We start from the raw sequence: 26,001 nt of genomic DNA, 5'->3' as shown, positions 1-26,001 counted from the left end.
TACCCCAGTGTCCCACCACCCCAACACTCAGGCTGCGGACAGATATCGATTCATGGAAAATGCAGCCGTAGCCGGGATGCACACAGCATATCTTTAAGAAAAATGCTGAAATAAACATGCTAATTAATTAGGTGCTGCCCAACACGTAATTGACGGCCCAGATCAGAGGCGATGCAATCAGCAATCGGCACTGATCTGAGCCAACAATTATGTGCTGGGTGGGACCATTGGGAAAAGCAAATGATGTGATTAATGATTTATTAAAGAGCACATGTAGACTGTATGCCAGATGAGCCCCTCCAGTTGTCAGGGTCAACCTAATTTCTATGTGATACTCAAGTCAGGGCAGTACAAAATTTAGACAAAGCTGTTGCCCACGTAGCAGGCTCCCCATCTCCATGAAGCTAATGAATCCAAAGGAATGGCAGAGACTGATATCGTTCGGCACCAGCAGCATCGCAGGAGTTGACAGTCGGGATTGAACTCAACATAGGATGGCCTTAGGTACTTCAGCTCCAGACTTTTCTTCGGGGTTTACTGCTGAAGCCTTCCCCATGAGTGGGTATAACCGTAAGGCAGCTGAGGTTTAAGATCAGAGTTTTCCTTTTCCTAGATGAGCAGCCAACCATGGCTGATGAGCCCCATCTGCCAGAAGGGCTGGTTTTAAGGTGACAGTAACTCACCTTTGTCCCTTCTCCCATCAGCAGAAACGGTGCTACCGGGCTTACTAGCGAAGCCACACGCGAGGGATGCAGGATGAATATCCACCAAATAAAAAGCAAGAGGAGACAAACGGATAAATGGAGCCCAAATTCAATTAAGAACAAAATGTTGCTTTCAGAAAACATGCAGATCAAAGTAAGATCTCCATATCTTATAATCTTGCAGAATGGCATAAACAAAATGAAAAAAATGTCTCTCCTCGAGTCATTTGTATAATTTACAGTGTCCTTAAAATTAATGACTAGGTTTGGCCAAAGAGAAGAAGAGAAGTGGGATATATAAATTGATGATCTTACTTTCACCATTCTAAGATGATAAGTGAAGAATAGGACAAATTATACTATTAATTTGAGCTTTGTCCATAAATACTTTATATAATTCCCAATGACACACACAAAATGCTGGAAGAACTCAGCAGGCCAGGCACCAACTATGGAAAAAATGTACAGTCGATGTATTGGGCCAAAACCCTTTGGCAGGACTTCAGGTTTCAGCCCAAAGCATCGACTGTAATTTCTTCCATAGCTGCTGCCTGGCCTGCTGAGTTTCTCCAGCATTTTATGTGTGTTGCTTGGATTTCCAGCATCTGCAGATTTTCTCTAGTTTATCATTACTAACTGTTTTATATTAGATGTCTTGCATCAGCTACAGACTTACTGCTTGCTAATTTCCTCCTTTCTCGAGATTTGCTGAGAGTGGAGTTCATTCAGGATGTTACCATAGTTTTTTCATAACCTTTCTGTTCCTGCAGTGCAAGTTTGCACTGTTAATCTGCTTGGCCTTCAGCCAGTCCATTACTTTAAGAGGTCCCAAGGATAGCTTATTACCCTTTCATTTAATATTGCTGTTCTCAGAAATAATGTCATTTTAAATTGAACTGCTATGTCTAGCCACCTGAATAACAGCTTTATAAACTGCACATAGCCTATATTGAATTAATCCTGGTTGGAAGCTGTCCAATGTCCTGCAGCAAATTGCTCTTAAAGTATTTCTAAAAGTTAAATTTTTTCTAATACTTTGGACAGTTTTACAAATAAATCCTAAATTTCCTGTTATAACAATTAAAAAATACCCATGACTTTTGTTTGGGTTGACAATGGATAGAGGAGAAAGGTCAAGTAGAAATGAACCAGGACTAGAATACACCTGAGAGAACTAGGTCACATGGATAGTGACTGGCTTCAGGTAAGTTCTGATGTCGAAGGGTAATTGGTGAATAGATGGAACTATAGCTGTGCATGTGCCTGGTAGATGAGGAAGTCAAAAGAAAGCATTAATGCCCTAATGCTTAGGGGGCATTAGGGCCCCCTAATGCGTGCCCTAAACCCAGACCTAGCCCTAACCCTAACCCTAAACCTAACCCTAACACTAGCCCTACCCCTAGCCCTAGACCTAGCCCTAGCCCTAGACCTACCCCTAGCCGTAGCCCTAGCCCTAAGCCTAGCCCTAACCCTAACCCTAAATAACCCAAACCACACCACACTAAAGGGCTTATATAACAGTCCTTTACCCTACCCCTAAACCTAACATCTCCAACCCTGTTACACACCCCCATAAACCCAAGCCCTTACCCCATCAGGGGGCCAAACTCGCCCAATATCACCAGCAGCTAGGCTCCTATTTCAGCCCTCCCCCCTACTGCAGGGGAGACCTCCACACCCGCAATGCCAATTGCCACCCCACCCGCCTTGAATCCTCAACCCCCATTACCTAACTCTACCCCCGGGCATGTCCCTCCCCACAACACCCCTCAATGAGCTACCGCACAACCCCCAGATCACAGCACACAGTCCCTATAAAAAAGACCCCAAATCCAAACACTATCCATAGGCAATAACTCCACTATTGTAACTTAAACTCCAGAATGGAGGTTGAAGAGGAGGAAGATCCCAGTAAAGGAAAGTTGGGGACCGAGATGATGATGACGTGGGCCAAGAACAAAGTGGCAGGGTAAAGTGATACTGCATCTCCAGTACGAGATCCACAAACACTAGAGGGATATTTTGCCCACTGCCCGCATACTCACATCCTAACCCTAACCCTAACCCAAACACTAACCCCAACCCTAACCTTACCCCTAGCCATAGCCCTACCCCTAGCCTGAGACCTACCCCTACCCATAGCCGTAGCCCTAACCCTAACCCGGAGGGCGCTGGAGCTAGTTAACCCACTCGACGCTGATGCGGCCCCACTGCCCCAGTCACAGGAACAGAGAAGACGCCAGGTGAGCCCCTCCCCACCCATGAGCCCCTCGGAGAAGATGCAATCCAACCTAGGAGCAGGGGAGCCCCAGCCCGCTGCCCCCACGGCCTCCCCGACCCAAGACTCCGAGGAATCAGCACCCCACCCCACACCAGTGCGGATGGGCACACAGACAAGGGGAGCCAGTACACGAGGACCGAGCAAGTCTTCCACCCCAGGGAACCACACAGCCCGAGAGTCGGAGGACATGGGACAAACAAGAGGACAGGTAACCTCTATTTGCAACAACCAGGAGGGTGAAATAATGAGGCATCCTCACTCTAAACAGAAAAATGTAACTTGGGAACTAAGGCCCCTTAAACCTATACTAATTATAGGCGACTCTAACATTTCCAGGATCAAAAGATGTCCTAATAAGGATGTTCAATTGGACAGCTTTCCGGGAGCCAAATTCACCCATGCCACTGCTATCTTGACAAAGTTAGAACCACAACTGGAAACTAAGAAGGTTATCCTTTCCTTTGGAATAAACAATAGGTCACATCAACCAGCAACAGCGACTAAACAGCTTCAGCAATTATTAAGAATGGCCCATATAAAATTTCCCAATGCCAGTATCTGGGTGCCAGAGCTGAACTTTAGCCACTGTTTGACAGAGGCAGAACAACCAACCCTGGGGCAACTAAATGAGGTTATTAAAACTAAGAATTATATCCCTGCAATCCCAGCGAGGCAGTTTAAGGTAGACACAGACCACATCCATTGGACAGAAAACACAGCCTTGACCATAGTCAAGAGGTGGATGCAGTCTTTAAACTAGAGTGGAGACAAAGCCGAGAGAGGCAGGGTCCATGACTGGGAGAGACCATCGTGAACCTCTCCCGTACACTCATCCCTACAGAAACCCAGCAAAAGGTTCTGAACAGGGGCCTCACTTTTGTACCGACTCCAAAACTCCATAAGCAGCAGATTGAGGGGGACATGGATAAGTTCTACAGGAGAGTGGTACTCGTTGACTTTTTTGGGGAGACAGAATGTAGAAAGACCCCTTTCACCCCACCCTCAGACTGGATGCCCAAGAGGAGATGCAGGTAAGAAGTGGTCCTACAATTTGAGAGCACACTGGATGAGATAATGGAGAGGGAGAGAGAAGTACAGGATAAACCCAATCTAACTAGGAAGGAGAGAGCAGCCCTGAAGGAATTGGGGGAAAATATGGATATTGTTATCAAACCAGCAGATAAAGGGAGCAGCATAGTGATCATGGACAAACAGCAATATCTATTTGAGGCACACAGGCAATTAAACAACACGGAGCACTACACTAAACTAAAGGAACCCATATACTGGGAAACACACTCAGAAATCAGGAACATTCTGCGAGAACTAAAAAGGACTAGTTACCTCGGGAAGAAGCAGGTGGAGTACCTGACAGGGATAGAGCCACGAGCAAGAAAGTTCTATATCCTCCCCAAAATACACAAGAACCCAGACTCATGGACTGTTCCGGGAGAAATACCACCCGGCAGGCCCATCGTGTCGGACTGCGGCAGTGAGTCATACAGGATAGCAGAATACATTGATGCCTTCCTTAACCCACTATCGCAGAAACACTCCAGCTACATCAAGGACACGTACCACTTTGTCCGGATAGTCAATTCCATGTCAGTGCCCCCTGAGGCCATACTCTTCACCATGGACATTGAAAACCTGTACACCAATATAGAAACGGACAGGGGTATAGAGGCAGTGAGGGATACCCTTCGGGAGAACCCTCAGCTAGAGAGACCAGACGAGGCCTTGATAGAACTCCTTCACCTCAGCCTAAATAAAAATGACTTTGAATTCAATAATGAATTCTACTTACAAGTCAAGGGCACAGCGATGGGAAAGAAGTTTGCTCCAGCCTATACATGGCAAAATGGGAGGAAATTTTTCATCCAAAGTTCCCCAAGAAACCCATGTGTCTCTATAGATACCTGGATAACATCTGGGGAGTGTGGACACACTCGGAGGTAGAATTAGAGGAATTTATTCAAATCCTAAACACTCATCATCCATCCATTAAGGTTAAGGCCGCAACAGATAGGGAGAAAATTGACTTCCTGGACACTACGGTATTTAAACAAGCACCAGAAAATGGCAGCCAGAAACTAGCCACCAAAGTATTCTTTAAAACCACAGACACACACACCCTCCTACACACAGGGAGCCACCATCCCAAACACACCTTCAGAGGCATTGTCAAAGGACAGCTGACCCGGTTTCACCACATTTGCACCAGGGCAGAGGACTTCCACTAAGCCACTACTATCCTCTTCTCTGCACTTAGACACAGGGGCTACAGCAGACGGAGACTCAGACACATCAAATCTGACTTTTTAAAAAATATCACAAATCCTCGACCACGGGACAACACAACACAGAAACTACCCTTGATAACAGGTTACAGTGGGATGGCAGTGAATATCCACAAGACAGTCAAAACACACTTTGAAAATCTAAAGGAGGAAGGGGGGACACTGGGACAATACACCATAGTTTCAGCCTTCAAAAGGGGTAGAAACTTAAAAAGACATACTAGTCAGTACCAAAGTACGAACAGCGCCAAACTGCCAGGTGGGAAACTGCAGGGCGTGCATATACATCAGAATTTCAAAAAGCATACACAGCAGAGCTACAGGGAAGTGGGCTGAGATAGAGCAGAGGATAACTTGCGAACAAAAGAATGTAGTATATGCAATTCAGTGTAAACAATGCCATACCATATACATAGGGGAGACAGGCAACAGCCTGAGAACCAGACTCACAGGACACCTCAGAAGGCTCAGTGCTGGGACCCCAGTTGTTTACAATATATATTAATGACTTGGATGAGGGAATTAAATGCAGCATCTCCAAGTTTGCGGATGACACGAAGCTGGGCGGCAGTGTTAGCTGTGAGGAGGATGCTAAGAGGACGCAGGGTGTCTTGGATAGGTTGGGTGAGTGGGCAAATTCATGGCAGATGCAATTTAATGTGGATAAATGTGAAGTTATCCACTTTGGTGGCAAAAATAGGAAAACAGATTATTATTTGAATGGTGGCCGATTAGGAAAAGGGGAGGTGCAACGAGACCTGGGTGTCATTATACACCAGTCATTGAAAGTGGGCATGCAGGTACAGCAGGTGGTGAAAAAGGCGAATGGTATGCTGGCATTTATAGCGAGAGGATTCGAGTACAGGAGCAGGGAGGTACTACTGCAGTTGTACAAGGCCTTGGTGAGACCACACCTGGAGTATTGTGTGCAGTTTTGGTCCCCTAATCTGAGGAAAGACATCCTTGCCATAGAGGGAGTACAAAGAAGGTTCACCAGATTGATTCCTGGGATGGCAGGACTTTCATATGAAGAAAGACTGGATGAACTGGGCTTGTACTCGTTGGAATTTAGAAGATTGAGGGGGGATCTGATTGAAATGTATAAAATCCTAAAGGGATTGGCCAGGCTAGATGCAGGAAGGTTGTTCCCGATGTTGGGGAAGTCCAGAACGAGGGGTCACAGTTTGAGGATAAAGGGGAAGCCTTTTAGGACCGAGATTAGGAAAAACTTCTTCACACAGAGAGTGGTGAATCTGTGGAATTCTCTGCCACAGGAAACAGTTGAGGCCAGTTCATTGGCTATATTTAAGAGGGAGTTAGATATGGCCCTTGTGGCTACGGGGATCAGGGGGTATGGAGGGAAGGCTGGTGCAGGGTTCTGAGTTGGATGATCAGCCATGATCATAATAAATGGCAGTGCAGGCTCGAAGGGCCGAATGGCCTACTCCTGCACCTATTTTCTATGTAATATCACAAGAGGAAACCAAAACAGACCAGTTAGTAGGCACTTCCTGGAGCATGGAATGTACTCCTTAGCAATCCTGGGCCTGGAGACCAACATAAACTGGTCAAACCTCCAAAGAAAAAGAGCAGAGAGGAGATGGATTGAAAGACTACAGACGCATTTCCCAAACGGCCTAAACGAGGCCTAAAAAACCAGGCCAGCAACATAAAATGTACTCACCGAAGGGCCAAAACTGCACCCCGTAATTTTAAAAAAATTGAGAAAATTAGAGTAGGGAAGAAGGGGAAGATCCCCTTCAGTCACCCACCCTGAAACAAGTTAAGACAGGGGACCATTAAATAGGAAAGGTTCGTCTTACTTTGGAAATAGAGCCTAACAACTAGGCCTCAGAACAGAACCTAATTCCCCAAGTAGAGAGGAGTAAAACTAGAAATTATAACGCTACAGGAGATAACCACTAGGAAGATCAGACGCATAACGACCGATTTAATCCAGACTCAGCACTTGCCCCAACTTCCCAGCTTCCCCCATAGGGAAGAATACATCCCCAGCACATGACCCTGCCCTGAAACCTAACATCTTCACACCCCATAAACACAGATCCTCTTCTCGCCAGAGGGGCAAACTCACCCCACATCACCAGTTATACCTCCCGCCGCCCAGCGGACCCCCCTCAACCCTACCCCCCCAACCTAATCCTAACATCCGGAGGACCACACACCTCAACTAAAAACTAACCCTAATTTCCAAGGGACCGCGCACCCCAACTAAACCGGTCAGCATCCCAAATAACCCAAACCACACCACACTAAAGGGCTTATATAATAGTCCTTTGCCCTACCAGTAAACCTAACACCTCCAACCCTGCTACACACCCCCATAAACCCAAACCCTCACGCCAGCAAGGGGCCAAATTCCCACTGCCCGCATACTCGCATCCTAACCCCAGCCCTGACCCTAACCCTGACCCTAATTTCCAATGGACCGCGCACCCCAACTAAACCGGACAGCACCCCAAATAACCCAAACCACACCACACTAAAGGGCTTATATAACAGTCCTTTACCCAACCCCTAAACCTAACATCTCCAACCCTGCTACACACCCCCATAAACCCAAGCCCTTACCCCATCAAGGGGCCAAACTCGCCCAATATCACCAGCAGCTAGGCTCCTATTTCAGCCCTCCCCCCTTCTGCAAGGGACACCCCCACCCCCGCAATGCCAATTGCCACCCCACCCCACCTCCCTTCGTCGTGAATCCTCAACCCCCATTACCTAACTCTACCCCCGGGCATGTCCCTCCCCACAACACCCCTCAATTAGCTACCGCACAACCCCCAGATCACAGCACACAGTCCCTATAAAAAAGACCCCAAATCCAAACACTATCCATAGGCAATAACTCCACTATTGTAACTTAAACTCCAGAATGGAGGTTGAAGAGGAGGAAGATCTCAGTAAAGGAAAGTTGGGGACCGAGATGATGATGACGTGGGCCAAGAACAAAGTGGCAGGGTAAAGTGATACTGCATCTCCAGTACGAGATCCACAAACACTAGAGGGATATTTTGCCCACTGCCCGCATACTCGCATCCTAACCCTGGCACTAGTCTTAACCCAAGCCCTAACCCTAAACCTAACCCTAACCCTAACCCTAACACAAACCCTAACCCCAGCCCTAGCCCTAATCCTAACCCTAAACCTAGCCCTAACCCTAACCCTAATGCGAGGGCCAGATTAACCTGGCTTCACCACATGAGCCTATCCGCCATAGCATCTCATACCTGACTACTCAAAACTCGGCAGCCATACCTCTCCCAGTCACACATATACATCCACCAGCCCAACACTCAAACCTAATCCTAACGTCCAAGGGGGCACACACCCCCACAAACCCTAGGCACATCCTGATTATCCCCCCCCACACCCCCACAAACCGTAGGCATACCCCGACTAACCCTGGCCACACCCCCACAAATCCAATTACCTTTGTCAGGAGGGGCAAGATCCAAGAAAGGCAAGTGTTGGACCTGGTTAATGAAGGTGTGGGCCAGATGAAAGTTGCAGGGTTGCGCGAAATTGAATCTCAAGTGAGGAGATCAAAAAGCACAAGAGGGCTGATTTGCCCACTGACCACATACTCTCAACCTAATCCTAACTCTACCCCTAACCCTACCCCTAACCCTAACATTCAATCTATCAAAAAGGCATTCTGATAATGAGACTTCTACAATGGAATTTACCATCAAAAAAGTAAAGCCACATGAATAGGAAACAGCAGTGATATTGTCCAAAGCTAAAATATAGATTCAAATCTAAACTTTAAATCCAATTATTCCAATTATGTCTCCAGCTAATATATACATCATATGTGCTATAAAACTTACAAAGGTAGGACATTTTTCAAAACATCATCGCTATACATCATCCAACTATTAACAGATTCCTTTTGGCCATCTTTCTGTTGCATTGTGAGCAACAGCTGAATTGATTCATTCTTTTCCTCTGACCTCACAAGGAAAAAGTTCTGAGGAGAATGTTAACCCAGCCATTGAAAATGGAAATATGTGTGTGTTGTGTTGCATAGCAGCAAACACCATAGTGAAGTCAAATATTTAACCCATTGTACTGGTATGAAACTGGCTGCAGTTGATGTTGAGACTGCATTAAAATATTCATCTTGTTTGGGCTGAAATAAAAATATGTATTCAGTAATTATCTTTTTAAATTTCTACTTAATGTCTGAGTCATGGGTCTCAGTTCTTCCATTTTGGTGTCATATTGGCTTAATAAACTCCAAAGCAACAATCCCCATTTCATTAGTTGGATGAAGTCATCAATCATGACTGAGCCAAAGCAGTCATTGAGTCATAGAAAAGTACAGCCCTTTGGCCCATGCCAAACCAGTTAAACTGCCTACTCCCATTGAACTGCACTCGGACCATAGCCCTCAATACCCCTACCATCTGAGTACCTGTCCAAACTTCTCTTAAGCGTATGCACACCTCTAAATTTGATTGGATCCATTTTTGGTGAACAAAAATTGCACTACTGTTCGCCCTAATGTGAAAATGTAGATGCCACAAAAGAAAAAAAAGTTAAATTCTTGCTTTAAAAAGTTACTATAATGGTGTCTTCCCTTCAAGAAATGTTAAATTTGACCTGAGTGATTCAATAGGTAGCTGCCACATCATTTATTCACAGACTGGCAAGGAGCAGGTCAGCCTGAGGAGAGGAGGAGGTAGGGAGAGTGATGATAAACAGCAGTGGATGACAGGAGACTGAAGGAAGGGGTAGGAGATGAGCGACGGCACATGGGACTGCACATGAACTTGACTAGATGACACCAACAGAAGACCAGTTACACCCTTGCTGAGAAACTCATGCTACCATAGACAGCAACAGTATCTTAACTACAGACTAGGACTATTCAATCAGGGATCAGGGCTGCAGGTAATCCGACATTTAATACACTGGAATGACTGATTTGGTGGACTTATACAACATGAAAATGTAAATCACCTACGTTAGCTACTTTTGCAAGCTTTGCACTTGGTTTTATTCAGGTAAAAAAGTTAGGACCATGGGTTAGAACCATGCAACAAATGAGTAGAATTAGGCCATTTGGCCTACTGAGCCTGCTCCTCCATTTAATCATGGTGTAATATTATCTTCCCTTTCAACTCTATTCTCTGCCTTTCCCAATAACCTGTGATACAGTTACTAATCAGTAACCTATCAACCTTCACTTTAAATATATCCAATGACTTAGCCACCACAGTTGTCTGTGGCAATGAATTCCACAGATTCACCACCATCTAGTCAAAAAAATTCCTCTTCATCTCTGTTCTAAAGAGACATCCTTCTGTTCTGAGGATATGCCACTATTGTAACGGACTTCTGCATCTCCAGGCCTTCAAACACTCGGTAAGCCTCTATCAGATCCACCCTCATTCTTCTAAACTCCCGTGAGTACAGGCTCAGAGCCATCAAGTGCTCCCCATGCATATGTTAACCCTTTAATAATCACAAGATCATTTTAGTGAACCTCCTTTTGAGAAATGTATGATAATGCATCTTGGTAAAAGGAACAATAGTGCGGACTATTATCTAAATGGGGACGAGATGGCTCAAACATCAGAGGTGCAGAGGGACTTAGGAGTCCTCGTGCAAGACTCCCAGAAGGTTAATTTACAGGTTGAGTCTATGGTAATGAAGGCAAATGCAATGTTGGCATTTATTTCAAGAGGAATAGAATATAAAACCAAGGAGATAATGCTGAGCCTTTATAAGACACTAGTCATGGTGCACTCAGAGTACTGTCAACAGATTTTGGCCCCATATCTCAGAAAGGATGTGTTGTCATTGGAGAGAGTCCAGAGGAGGTTCACGAGGATGATTCCAGGAAGGAAGAGATTAGCATATGAGGCAGCTTTGGTTTTGTGCTCACTGGAACGTAGAAGAATGCATGGGAATCTCATTGAAACCTACCGAATGTTGGAAGGACCAGATATGGTAGATGTGGAGAGGATGTTTCCTACGGGGGTGGGGGGGGGTGTGAGGGTATAGAACATAGAACATAGAATAGTACAGCACAGTACAGGCCCTTCGGCCCACAATGTTGTGCCGACCCTCAAACCTTGCCTCCCATATAAGCCCCCACCTTAAATTCCTCCATATACCTGTCTAGTAGTCTCTTAAAATTCACTAGTGTATCTGCCTCCACCACTGACTCAGGCAGTGCATTCCACGCACCAACCACTCCCTGAGTAAAAAAACCTTCCTCTAATATCCCCCTTGAACTTCCCACCCCTTACCTTAAAGCCATGTCCTCTTGTATTGAGCAGTGGTGCCCTGGGGAAGAGGCACTGGCTATCCACTCTATCTCTGGAGACAGCTTATCCACTGATGTCTACTATAAGCCTACTGACTCTCACAGCTATCTGGACTATTCCTCTTCTCACCCTGTCTCTTGCAAAAATGCCACCCCCTTCTCGCAATTCCTCCGTCTCCATCGCATCTGCTCTCAGGATGAGGCTTTTCATTCTAGGACGAAGGAGATGCCTTCCTTTTTTAAAGAAAAGGGCTTCCCTTCCTCCACTATCAACTCTGCTCTTAAACGCATCTCCCCCATTTCATGTACATCTGCTCTCACTCCATCCTCCCGCCACTCCACTAGGAATAGGGTTCCCCTGGTCCTCACCTACCACCCCACCAGCCTCCGGGTCCAACATATTATTCTCCGTAACTTCCGCCACCTCCAACGGAATCCCACCACTAAGCACATCTTTCCCTCCCCCACTCTCTCTGCTTTCCGCAGGGATCGTTCCCTACGCAACTCCCTTGTCCATTCGTCTCCCCCATCCCTCCCCACTGATCTCCCTCCTGGCACTTATCCGTGTAAGTGGAACAAGTGCTACACATGCCCTTACACTTCCTCCCTTACCACCATTCAGGGCCCCAAACAGTCCTTCCAGGTGAGGCAACACTTCACCTGTGAGTCGACTGGGGTGATATACTGCGTCCGGTGCTCCCGATGTGGCCTTTTATATATTGGCGAGACCCGACGCAGACTGGGAGACCGCTTTGCTGAACATCTACGCTCTGTCCGCCAGAGAAAGCAGGATCTCCCAGTGGCCACACATTTTAATTCCACATCCCATTCCCATTCTGACATATCTATCCACGGCCTCCTCTACTGTAAAGATGAAGCCACACTCAGGTTGGAGGAACAACACCTTATATTCCGTCTGGGTAGCCTCCAACCTGATGGCATGAACATCGACTTCTCTAACTTCCGTTGAGGCCCCCTCCCCCTCGTACCCCATCTGTTATTTTTATACACACATTCTTTCTCTCACTCTCCTTTTTCTCCCTCTGTCCCTCTGAATATACCCCTTGCCCATCCTCTGGTCCCCCCCCCCCCCCATGTTTCTTCCTGGACCTCCTGTCCCATGATCCTCTCGTATCACCTGTCCAGCTCTTGGCTCCATCCCTCCCCCTCCTGTCTTCTCCTATCATTTTGGATCTCCCCCTCCCCCTCCAACTTTCAAGTCCCTTACTCACTCTTCCTTCAGTTAGTCCTGACGAAGGGTCTCGGCCTGAAACGTCGACTGCACCTCTTCCTACAGATGCTGCCTGGCCTGCTGCGTTCACCAGCAACTTTGATGTGTGTCACTCTATCTATTCCTCTTATTATCTTGTACACCTCTATCATGTCTCCTCTCATCCTCCTTCTCTCCAAAGAGTAAAGCCCTAGCTCCCTTAACCTCTGATCATAATGCATACTTTCTAAACCAGGCAGCATCCTGGTAAATCTCCTCTGTACCCTTTCCAATGCTTCCACGTCCTTCCTATAGTGAAGTGACCAGAACTGAACACAGTACTCCAAGTGTGGCCTAACCAGAGTTTTATAGAGCTGCATCATTGCATCGCGACTCTTAAACTCAATCCCTCGATTTATGAAAGCTAACACCCCATAAGCTTTCTTAACTACCCTATCCACCTGTGAGGCAACTTTCAGGGATCTGTGGACATGTACCCCCAGATCCCTCTGCTCCTCCACAGTACCAAGTATCCTGCCATTTACTTTGTACTCTGCCTTGGAGTTTGTCCTTCCAAAGTGTACCACCTCACACTTCTCCAGGTTGAACTCCATCTGCCACTTCTCAGCCCACTTCTGCATCTTATCAATATCTCTCTGCAATCTTTGACAGAACTGGAGGGCACAGCCTCAAAAATGAGGGGCAAACTTTTAGAACAGGAGTAAGGAGGAATTTTTTTAGCCAGAGAGTAGTGAATCCCTGCCACAGAATGCGTTGGAGGCCAAGTCCATGGGTATATTTAAGGTGGAAGTTGATTGTTTCCTGATAGGTCAGGGTCAGAAAGGATACGTTGAGAAGGCAGGTGTATGGGGTTGATGGGATCCGGGATCAGCCATGATGGAATGGCAGACCAGATACTAGGGTCTGAATGGCCTAATTCTGCTGCTATGTCTTATGGTCTTATGGACCCTCTCTAATGCCAGTACATCCTTTCTTAAATATGAGGCCAATTACTGCTCACAACACTCCATATATGGTCTGGCCAGTACCTTATAAAGTCTAAGCAATATATCCTTGTTTTCATTTTTTTTTTGGCGTGTGCCTGCGTGAGTGCAAGTCTGTGCGTGTGCGTGTGAGTCTGCTTGCGTGTGCGTTTGTGATGATGGATTTTTCATGGCTTTTTTTTAAAAGATGCTGAGCGAGAGAGAGACTGTGTGGCGCGCCACTCCTCACACAGACATTATGGCAGTATTTTCCCTTTATTTTACGAGGTTGAGTTGCGATCTCGACACTCAACCCGCCTCAGATGGAAAGCGCAATCGGGGGCGGGCCCGACTAGTTTCAAACCCGGGAACCTCCGTTCCCGGGTGAGATGCCGATGTCATTGCGCCACCAGCCGGCTCCTTGCTTTCACATTCTGGAAATGAACACTGACATTGCATTAGCCTTCCTTGCTACTTAATCAACCTGCAATATAACCTTAGGACTCCCAAGTCCCTTTGTACCTCCAATTTCTGAACCTGTTCTCCATTTAGAAAATAGTCTACACCAGATGTTCCCAACCTGGGGGTCTACAGATCCCTTGCTTAATAGTATTGGTCCATAGCATAAAAAAGGTAGGGAACCCTGGTCTCTGCCTTTATTCCTTCTATCAAAGGGCACGACCATACATTTCCCTACACTCTTATATCTTCATTCCTCTAATTTCTCCAGGTCCTTTTGCTCACTCCCTGCTTCCTCAGCATACCTGCCCATCCACCTATCCGTGTACTGTTTGTGTACTCACACGCACAGACTTGCACGCACGCAGGCACACGCCAAAAAAAAATGAAAACAAGGATATAATGCTTAGACTTTATAAGGCACTGATCAGACCATATATGGAGTGTTGTGAGCAGTATTTGGCCTCATATTTAAGAAAGGATGTACTGGCATTAGAGAGGGTTCATAAGACCATAAGACATAGCAGCAGAATTAGGCCATTCAGACCATAGTATCTGGTCTGCCATTCCATCATGGCTGATCCCGGATCCCATCAACCCCATACACCTGCCTTCTCAACGTATTGTTTGGAAACAATCAACTTCCACCTTGCTCACAAAGCCATCAATTCCAACATCCAGGTCATTAACATATAATGCTTCAAGGATCTAACACCGACCCTTGCAGAACATCACTAGTTACCAACAACTAACCGGAATAGGCCTCCTTTACACCCACTCTTTGCCTTCAGGCCACGATGACATATTTCCTGTGATGTCATGGGCTCTTAACCTTGTTTAGCAGCCCCATGTGCGGCACGTTGTCAAAGGCCTTTTGATCTAACTTTGTTTGCTATTTTACTAATAGCAGTCAATGACCTCATTAGATGTGGGGAAAGCTTCTGGGAAGAAACACCACTCTGGAGAGATGGCGGAGGCATTAACGATGATCTTTCAAGAAATCGATAGATTCTGGCATTGTACCGAATGACTGGAAAATTGCAAATGTTACTCCGCTATTTAAGAAGGGTGGGAGGCAGCAGAAAGGAAACTATAGACCTGTTAGCCTGACATCAGTGGTTGGGAAGTTGTTGGAATTGATTGTTAAGGGTGCGATTACGGAGTACCTGGAGGCACATGACAAGATAGGCCAAAGCCAGCATGGTTTCCTGAAAGGAGAATCCTGCCTGACAAACCTACTGCAATTCTTTGAGGAAACTGCAAGCAGGGTACACAAAGGGTTTGCAGTAGGCGTGGTGTACTTGGATTTTCAGAAGGCATTTGACAAGGTGTTGCACATAAGGCTACTTAGCAAGATAAGAGCCCATGGAATTACAGGGAAGTTACAAGTGTGGGTGGAGAATTGCCTGGTCAGCAGAAAACAGAGAGCGGGAATAAAGGGATCCTATTCTGGCTGGCTGCTGGTTACCAGTGGAGTTCCACAGGGGTCAGTATTGGGACTACTGCTTTTTACGACGTATGTCAATGATTTGGACTATGGGATTAATGGATTTGTGGCTAAATTTGCAGATGATACAAAGATAGGTGGAGGAGCGGTTAGTGTTGAGAAAACAGAGAGCCTGCAGAGAGACTTACATAGTTTAGGGGAATGGGCAAAGAAGTGGCAAATGAAATACAATGTTGGAAGTGTACGGTCATGCACTTTGGTGGAAGAAATAAACGGGCAGACTATTATTTAGATGGGCAGAGAATTCAAAATGCACAGATGCAAAAGGACTTGGGAATCCTTGTGCAAGATACCCTAAAGGTTAACCTCCACATTGAGTCGGTAGTGAAGAAGGCAAATGCAATGTTGGCATTCATTTCTAGAGGTATAGAATATAAGAGCAGGGATGTGATGCTGAGGCTCTATAAAGCACTTGTGAGACCACACTTGGAGTAGTGTGTGCAGTTTTGGGCTCCTTATTTAAGAAGGAATAAACTGAAATTGGAGAGGGTTCAGAGAAGATTCACTAGAATGATTCCAGGAATGAAAGGGTTACCGTATGAGGAACGTCTGGCAGCTCTTGGGCTGTATTCCCTGGAGTTCAGGAGAATGAGGGGGGAATCTCATAGAAACATTCCAAATGTTAAAAGGCCTAAACAGACTAGATATGGCAAAGTTATTTCCCATGGTAGGGGATTCCAGGACAAGAGGGCAGGACTTCAGAATTGAAGGTTGTCCTTTTAGAACTGAGATGTGGAGAAATTACTTCAGTCAGAGGCTGATAAATCTGTGAAATTTGTTGCCACGTGTGGCTGTGAAGGCCAAGTCATTGGGTGCATTTAAGGCAGAGATAGATAGGTTCTTGATTAGCCAGGGTATCATAGGGTATGGGGTGAAAGCAGGGGAGTGGGGATGACTGGAAGAATTGGAACAGCCCATGATTGAATGGCGGAGCAGACTTGATGGGCCGAATAGCCTACTTCTGCTCCTATATCTTATGGTCTTATGATGAACCGTAGCAGAAAGTGACTGATGGAGAGAACGTCCCATGGAAATGAATACAACATAATAAATCGAGGTTGGAGTAGGCCTTTCAAACCTTTGTGTCTGCTTTCCTATTTAATAAGATCATTATTTATCTTTTACTGGGCTGTCACCAGCCAAACTAATGGCAAGTCCTTTGGTTCCTTTAGTATCTAAAAATCCATTTATCTCTCAATATACTCATTGATTGAGCCCAGTGTTGCTTATGGATAGAAAATTCTAAAGACTGATGAACATATTTCTCCCCCTCACTGCCCTGAAAAGCTGAAACTTTATGTTGTGGATATGATCCTTGGTACTAGACACCTTAATAAGGGAGACATCAGCTCTGCATCTGCTCTTCTTGTCAAGCCCCTTAAAAATTTGTACACTGCAACAAGGTCACGGAGACAGTCCAGTTTAAAAAAAAGGCAAGAGGCAGACAAATTCACAGGTTCCTGAACAGTGAGTACTGAGTGATAATAAATAAAAAAATGCAGAAATGGCTGGCTACAAGGAAAACAGATGCGTTTGACTGCACAAGAGATAACTGGATATAGTATACTGAGCAGATTGAGCAGTAGTTTGAAGCAAATGAAATAGCTAATGAAAAGTGAATGTCAGTTTTGTTGAGTGTGTTGGTTTTAAAGGTGTATAGTTTGCTTAGAAATTCAAGTGCTCCAACCAAACCGGCTGAAATCAGCTTTGCTGACGTCATGGAAGTAATGCAGGAACATTTAGAACCAAAACCATTGCTGACTGCAGAATGCTTTGGGTTTCATAAGTGGAATCAAAAGGAAGGAGAGTCCATCTCAGTGATGAATTGAAGAAGTTGGCTGAGCAGAACACATAAAAATTGCTGGTGAATGCAGCAGGCAAAGCAGCATCTATAGGAAGAGGTACAGGCTGAGCAGTGTCAGTTTGGTGATGGGCTTAGTGATGTACTATGAGATCATTTAGTTTGTGGAACCCTACAAGAAAACATTCAAAATGGCTGCTAACTGAAGCACAACTTACAATGAAAAGAGCAGTTGAAACTGCTGTATCAATGGAACAGCAGACAGAGATACAAATGAGTTGCAGTCAGGAATGAAAGTGAGTGTGAACAAAATTGCAACGTCTTAAACAAAAATCGGCCTGGCTGAATAAATTCTGTTAACGTTGTGACAGGGGCTCACTTACACCAAACCAATGCAGGCTCAAAGGTGAAACTTGCAGAAAATGCAACAAGGTAGGGCACGTACCAAGAGCGTGTTGGACAGACAAGAATAAGTGGACTGCACAGGGAAAAAAAAAAGATAAAAAGTCGAGTTGCAGTTTCAAAAAGAGCAGTAGTCTGCATGATGTTGATGAAAAATCTGATAATGATGAGAGTGACACAGGACTGAATAGCCTTGAGATTTAAACATGAAACCTAACAGCATGCAAGCAATATAGCTTACACCAAAATGAATGGGAAATTAATTATAATGGAATTGGACACTGGCTTGGCTATTTTAGTCATTCCACAAAATGTATTTGAATGACATTTCAAAGATACTGAACTAAAGCCTGCAGATACCCAACTATGAACTTAAAGTGAAGAAAAATAACTCCAATTCGTAACAGTGAAATGCAACAACCAACAAGCCACATCGGGCTTGTATGTGGTAAAAACAGGAGGAGCAGCATTGTGGGGCCATGATAGGTTGTGACAACTTGATTGGAGATCCCTGTACCATTGGCATGCCACATCCTTTGCTACTGAGTCAACTGACAGTGAATTCAGAAAGGTACTGGATGCTGCCACAGCAGTGTTCAAGGATGGCGTTGGAAAACTCAAACATATGAAGGGTAAGATAGCGTTAAATGAAAATGCCACACCAAAGTTTTACAAAGCCGGTCCAGTTCCTTTTACCATTCATGATAAGGTATCCAGTGAGCTGGATCACATGGAGGCTGAAGGAATTCTTTCCAAGGTTGAGTGGAGCCCATGGGCAAATGCCAGTGGTCCCAGCAGCCAAGAGTGGGTCTGTGAGGGGTAGCATCTACACCTAACCTACACTCTGACATAAAGCTATGGACCAGGTGCTGCAAGTCTGTCTGGACAGTGTTACCTGGATGACATCACTGTTACCAGTAAGGATGACAAGGAACGTCTCCAAATTCTTACGACAGTCTTAAAAAGATTCGAAGATTCAGAGCTCAAAGCACAGCACAACAAGTGCGAGATCTTTAAACCAAGCATCACATACTGTGGTCACCTTATTGATGCACAAGCAGGCTAGAAAAATTCAAGCAATGGTGGATGCTGCAAGGCTGTTACAGTTGTAGTCCTTTTTAGGATACTTCAATTACTATAGCAGGTTCCTGCAAAACTTGACTAGTGCTCCACCCCTTGAACTCATTACTACAGATCGGAAAGAAATGGCAATGGACAAAGCAGTGTGAGGTGTCTATCCAAAGGATAAAGGAAATGGTGATGCCAGGCGCTGAACTCACACATAATGATTCACATCATTCAGTGAAGCTTGCCTGTGATGGAAGTGAACACCTCATAGGCTTTGTGCATTACATTCCCTTACCACTGCAGAGAAAACTTACACACAGGTTGACAGTGAGGTCTCAAGTCTGGTTTGGTGTGTAAGATGTTTCAACCAGTATTTATATGGGAGAGAGTTCATCGTCATTACTGATGACCAACATCTACTGGTGTCCATTTTCAATCCACAGAAGTGTGTTTCACTAATAACAGCGGCATGAATGCAGAGATGGGCTCTGTTTCTTGAAGGACAGAATTGTAAGGGGACAACTAATCATAGAAGTGCTGACACTGAATCAGAAGCTCACCAGTTTCCTCCTTGCATTTCACAATGCAGCACGCTCCACAACCAACAACCCTTGCACTCATGCTTGGATCTCACAATCCCAGTCTCAGAAGGAATATGGAGGACAAAGTGCTGAGACAAGCTGAGTGCTCCTCAAACAAGGAGGTCCGATGTTTCACTCCTGGTCAAGCGGTGTTGCTGAGGGGGTACAGAGGTACAGTGGGTACTTGGCAAGATTAAGGATAGAACTGTTCCACTCTCCTGCACAAGTGGAGATTGTGCTTGATGTCATGTGGAGATGACACATCAATCAGTTGAGGAGTGCAGAGTCAATTGTTAGAGAAGAAGGGCATTTTGGGCTGTCAGAACCTTACTCTGCAGCCCCAAAGTCAACTCCCACAACCACCACAGAAGAGGCCCCAGACCCTGAGATTCCTTTACTGCCGCAGGCGACTCTCTTTGTCAGGAAAGTTATTACTCCCAAAGAGAAAGAAATTCTCCACAGCCATTAAATCTTTAGGCCTGAATGGGATAACTTAAAAATTTACTATGCTATGGATGTCTGTATCATAGATATATTATCTATTATACTGCATATATATATATATAATATATATGATTAAGCATTCTTTGTTTAAATAATCCATTATGGAGTGGATGGCATGACTGGAAAGTACATGAATGGCATATGTCACTACACCACCACATCGCTAAAAGTAAAAACGAAGTTTACACTCGTCCCTTGGGCTCCCTTGATTTTCTTTCAATTAGTTTTAAGTTTTAGAATTGCAAAACCCAACACAAGGACCTGTTAAGTCTCCTATGGTGACTGCCTTCTGTGTAACTGTGATCTTTTGATCCAATTTTTGATGGTACTATCAGATTTGCAAAACTTGCTGGGGAAGTTCACAATTTAATTATTTGATGGGCAGGACTTCAACAGGAAAGGGACAGTACATCAAAACATTAGGAAAATTCATCTGTGTAATTTATGTGTACAATACAAGGTTAAAGATTTCTTTTTGTTCATCCCATTTGTCGGCTTAAGTATTCACTTCTTCAACGACTGTGGCTTTCAGGTTCACTGATGACCTCATCAGCCATCCTTCAGCAGCATATAAGCGTTACTACCTGGAGGGATAAGGTCGGGAGATGCGTGGAAATGCAAATACTGGTAAAGTACACAATCACACTTGGATATATGGGAGAGTTTCTGGGTGCATATTCTTAAACACACTAGTTGTAGTCGCACATTCACTATAATTCTTGCAATGCTTCAAAAAAAGAAAGTGGCCCTTACCACCCTTCTAGATATATTAAAATCATACTTGAGCTGATAATGTTCAAAATTCATGAACTAATGGAAAGAAACACAGAGCTGCAGACAGATAACAAGATGGATTAAATGTTTCAAAACCACTAGATGGAAGTATGTATTTGTCTGCCATGAGTTCAAGTTCAATAACACAGCAGAACAAATTATTCAAGGCACCATGGCAAAAGCATAATGAGATATATCTGAGATCTTCCCACATGTGGGCCTGAGCATCTGGACCCCCTGGTCCAAGGTACACAGTCTGTAAAATAAACTCCTGCATCTAATTCAGGTAGATGAAGATGTGAGGGAATCCTGAAGTAATTTTAAAATTAAAAAAAACAAGTTGTTTAATTATTTATAAATGGCTATTGAGTATTTTTGACTTGTATAAAGTCCTAGATGCATTCTGATACATCGCAGAAAATGATAGGACCCGTCTGTCATTGTTCCTACAACTGCCCAGAGACTTCTGAGTGGAAACACACAAATAGACAGGCTCCAGATAACAAGACCAAATATGGTTTTGCATGGAGTTTGTAAAGTAAGGCTCTTGTTAAAAGGAATGAGACAGGGAGCTGCAAAGCTGAGTTATGTGGTGCCTGTACTTTGGACACTAGATATTAATGTGTTTCTGAAAATTTATGTGTAATTGTTGATCGCTGCTGAATGATTTTTACCTCAGGCCAGTTAGTGCTTGGTGCTTTTTTGCTAAAATCTTCACAGAATTACATGACAATAGCTGAAGGAGATGGTCCAAACCATGACCTTTGCAGAATACAGTTGCTACCAGATATAGATGCTTTGGTGGACATTTCGTGGAATACAACAGGGGACACGAAAAGCAGGATGAACCTTCACTGCACGAGAGGAAGGAAAGAGAGGAGAAGGTCTCTCAGAAGGAGAGCATATCCACTAAGGGTCTTCAGAGAACAATTCTCCTGCTTGCACCTCAGCAAGGAAAAATACTCCAGTCATTAATGATTCAGTAAATTTTGTAATATATTGTTCAACAACTTGCCGAGCTCTTTGAATACTCACACAAAAACACCAGCGTCTGCTTGAAAAGCAGCAGGATAAGTTTCCATCTCAACACAGAACTTGACTGCAGGTGATACCATGCTGCCGATGAGGGAGGAACAAGACATCAATAAACAGGTTACAGGATATATGTAAAAATGTTACTTTGATACAGTGAAGGATAAGTGTGGAAAAATCAAATGAGGAAACAGAGTATATATTTAAATGGTAGGATACAAAATGTGTTGAAGAATAGACAGACCTTGGAATGCATGAGCACAGATCCTTGAAGGTAGACAGATTCGTAGTCAAACTGGTTAAGAAATTTGTCGTCACTGGCCAAAGCGTGGAATGCACTAGTAGGAAGGTCACACTATAACTTTATAAATACTTGCAGGGCCACACTACAGGAAGGACATGTTTACAGTGGGAAAGTTGTTGATCGGATTTATGAAGATGTAGCATGACCTGTAGAGACTTAGCTAAGAGGAAGGATTGCCCCAGCTGGACACGTTTTCCTCAGAGGAAAAGTGAATGTGGTAATATCTCAGTAAGGTATATACATTTATGTAAGGTGAACTGGAAGTCCAATTCCCTGAGTAATGAGATAAATAATAAGCAAATGCTTTGAGAGGCTGGTCAAGGACTTCATCTGCAGCATGCTACCACCCAAACTGGACCCCCTACAATTTGCCCACCGACACAACCGATCGACAGACGACGCAATAACCACAGCTCTACACACTGTCCTTACACATCTGGAGAAGAAGGATGTTAATGTGAGAATGCTATTCTTGGCCTACAGTTCAGCGTTCAACACCATAATTCCTTCCTCAGGCTCGACAAGAAACTCAGAGACATCAGCATTCACCCTGCCTTGTGCAGCTGGATCCTGGACTTGCCGTCAGATCACCGGCAGGTGGTAAGAGTGGGCTCCTTCACCTCTGCCCCTCAACACAGGTGACCCTCAGGGCTGTGTACCAAGTCCCCTCCTTTACTTCCTGTATGCCCATGACTGCGTCGCCACCCACAGCTCTAATCTGCTAATTAAATTTGCTGATGACACTACATTGATTGGCCTCATCTCAAACAGTAATGAGGTGGCCTACAGGGAAGAAGTTATCTTTCTGACACAGTGGTGTCAAGAAAACAGCATCTCCTTCAATGCCGCAAAAACAAGGCTCCAGGACAGCTTCTTCCACCAGAAATTCTCGGCTGTTTTGCTGAGTTTAAAACTCATGTTACTGAACCAATAGTGCAAGCCTCCTTTCTACATCAACAACTCACTCCTTCCCTCTTCTTCTATTCCCCACCCTGGCCTCTAATCTCTTCTCCCCAACTGCCCTTCACCTCCCCTGGTGCCCCTCCTCTTTCCCTTTCTCCCATAGTCCACTCTCCTCTCCCACCCGGCTTTACCTATCACCTTCTAGCTAGTTATCCATCCTCCCCTCCCACCCCACTTTATTATTCAGGCATCTTCTCCCTTCCTTTCCAGTGCTGATGAAGGGTCTCAGCCTGAAATATCGACTGTTTATTCTTTTCCACAGACGCTGCCTGATCTACTAAGTTCCTCCAGCATTCTGTGTGTGTTGCTCTGGATCTGCATGATCTGCAAAATCTCTTGTGCAAAGTCCAGTCAGCTGCCAATATACTTGCACAAAGGTGCAAATGATCAACGATGAATTCCTTCAACGACCTAGCTGCTACGCCAAGCTTGGGCATGAATGTTCTTTGTGAACTGTGTAATAACTTGTGGATCACCTTGAAAGTTTACCTGGCACACTTGTATTTAAATCCTGCACTTAAAATGATTTTTGGACTGAATAACAATAAATCCTTTCCTCGGGTTCTCTTTCAAGATTGTGGAGGAATTGCTCCCAATCATTTCCTGGGGTTCTGCAGAAGCTGATTAAACTGAGGTGGGACCTGCAGACACACACAGGAAGTCCTTGAATGGATGGGCAGATGGATTGGTTTGGAAGTGGTGCCCATCTTCCATTAGCTATGCTGGGCCTCTGAACTCTGGACTCCTGACAAATGGACTGTCAATCACATCCTGAATGCTTATCTTTCATTTGAAGGGTTACAGACCAGGAATTCCCAAAACGAGTATTGATGTTACGCTATTTCAAAGAAACTTTGAGAACACCGCCGAGTCTTCTCTTTTGTTTATCTGCAGATACCATGGAGTTGCTGTGAGAATTGACTTGGAAGAAGGTGTAAATTATAGTTCATTTATTTTCACAATGGATTTAAAGGTTATGCGGAGATAGCACCGGTGTTATTTCTCCAGTGCTTTGCTGTGTCTCCTGTCACTACTCCATGGCACAGATGCATCATGGTTGCACATTAGCCCATAAATCTTGTGCCAGGTTCTTCAAATGTGCTTTCCTCGGGAGGCCAAGGTATGTTTTGGTGCACTGAAGGTGGTGCTGAATTTCATTGTGATCACCTCATTCACTAAAGCACATCAGAGAAAGGGCTTACTTTTGCACAACAAAACTCCACTACCAACCTATGATGAAAATATGAACCATTTCCACATCTTAATGAGAACAGACACCAGAGAAAGTGCACAAAGAATGTACACAGAGGTACATGAAATTATAAGGGACAGAGAAAGGGTGAACGCACTCTGTTTTTTCCAAGGGAAAGGGCACAGGGAAGAGGCTTAAGGTGAGAGGTGAAAAATTTGAAAGAAATTGAGGGGCAACTTCTTCATGCAGGGAGTGGTACGTTTATGAAATGAGCTTCCAGAGAGTGGTTGAGGAATGGAGGGAGGGAGGGGGTGAGGCAGGTACAGAGAGAGAGTGGTTGAAGGATGGAGGGAGGGAGGGGGTGAGGCAGGTACAGAGAGAGAGAGAGTGGTTGAGGAATGGAGGGCGGAGGGGGTGAGGCAGGTATAGAGAGAGTAGTTGAGGAATGGAGGGAGGGAGGGGGTGAAGCAGGTACAGAGAGAGAGAGTGGTTGAGGGATGGAGGGAGGGGGTGAGGCAGCTATAGGAATAATATTCAAAGGTACACTTAATATCAGAGTATCTATACAGTAAACAACCTGAAATTCATCCTCTTCACAGACATCCACAAAACAAAGAAATCTGATGCAACAAAGCCCCCTCCTTCGCACAAGCAGCATCAACCTCCCCCACCTCCGCCCGTGCCAGCAGAACCACTGAACTCCACCCCCCACCCTCTACCATGTGAGGAGCTTCCAGAGAGAGTAGTTGAGGCAGGTAGAGTAAAACTGGATAAGTACATAGAGGAGTTTAGAGGGGTATTGGCCAAATACAACTAGTTTGGTGGGCACCATAGTTGACACAGTTGAGCTGAGTCTAAGGGCCTTTTTCCATTCCTTATTACTCCATGATTTTCATCTAAAGGAAGTATTTTTTCACGACATGATTGCATATTGCTGCATAACATGAAACTGTTCTGTGAATATTAACAACTGACAATTTTACTGATTGCTGGATAATACTGTGGTTGAGTAGCAGATGATAACATCAATCAATATGTAAGAGCAATCAAACAATAAATAGATGCGATAATGTTTAACAATTACCAAACCACAGTTCTGGACTAATCACTTTAATAATTTGCTCCTGAGAATCATTTACCTGACAGTTGTTTCTGCACTCAAAGTCCGATTTTCCTGAATTCCTTTCATCATCTAGTTTTATGCAGCTCTCGCGTAATAGATAGCAGACTAGCCATTTGTATGCCGCCAATGCAACTGAAAGAAAAGTGTAAATCATTTAGGAAACAACATTCCCCAGTGAAGGCCTGGCTTTCCTTCATTGGAGCTTGAACTATAATTTTCTTCCATAATTCCTTACTTTAGATATTTTCTAAGTGTGGAGCAGGGGTTCCCAACTTTTTTATGCCATGGACCCGCCCCCCCCCCCCCCGCCCCCATCATTAACCGAGGGATCGACAGATCCCAGACTGGGAATCCCCAGTGTAGAGTGACAGAGTGACACAATGGTTTTAAACTAAATTCCAGCAAAGCTTAAAGTAGACTCTGCAAGAATATACACGAAGGGCTGTCCGCTAGAAATGATCATAGAATATATCTTAAATGCTCCAATTAAGAGTGAAGTAACCCACTGCACA

The 26,001-nt window shown here is 44.8% G+C and overlaps 1 protein-coding gene across 2 annotated transcripts in view; it reads right to left on the bottom strand.

Moving 5' to 3' along the window:
- Positions 1–26,001, bottom strand: part of acox3 (acyl-CoA oxidase 3, pristanoyl) — a 167,058-nt gene that overhangs the window by 20,368 nt on the left and 120,689 nt on the right. For both annotated transcript variants that reach the window (XM_072255944.1, XM_072255945.1), the window contains exon 14: positions 25,506–25,621. In XM_072255944.1, the coding sequence (XP_072112045.1) occupies positions 25,506–25,621 (116 nt within the window). The remainder of the gene's footprint in view (positions 1–25,505; positions 25,622–26,001) is intronic.

Source organism: Mobula birostris, chromosome 4, assembly GCF_030028105.1.
Source record: "Mobula birostris isolate sMobBir1 chromosome 4, sMobBir1.hap1, whole genome shotgun sequence".
In the NCBI taxonomy this organism is placed as follows: domain Eukaryota; kingdom Metazoa; phylum Chordata; class Chondrichthyes; order Myliobatiformes; family Myliobatidae; genus Mobula; species Mobula birostris.
Note: the sequence above shows the minus strand (reverse complement) of the source record. Positions and strands in the feature narration are given on the sequence as shown.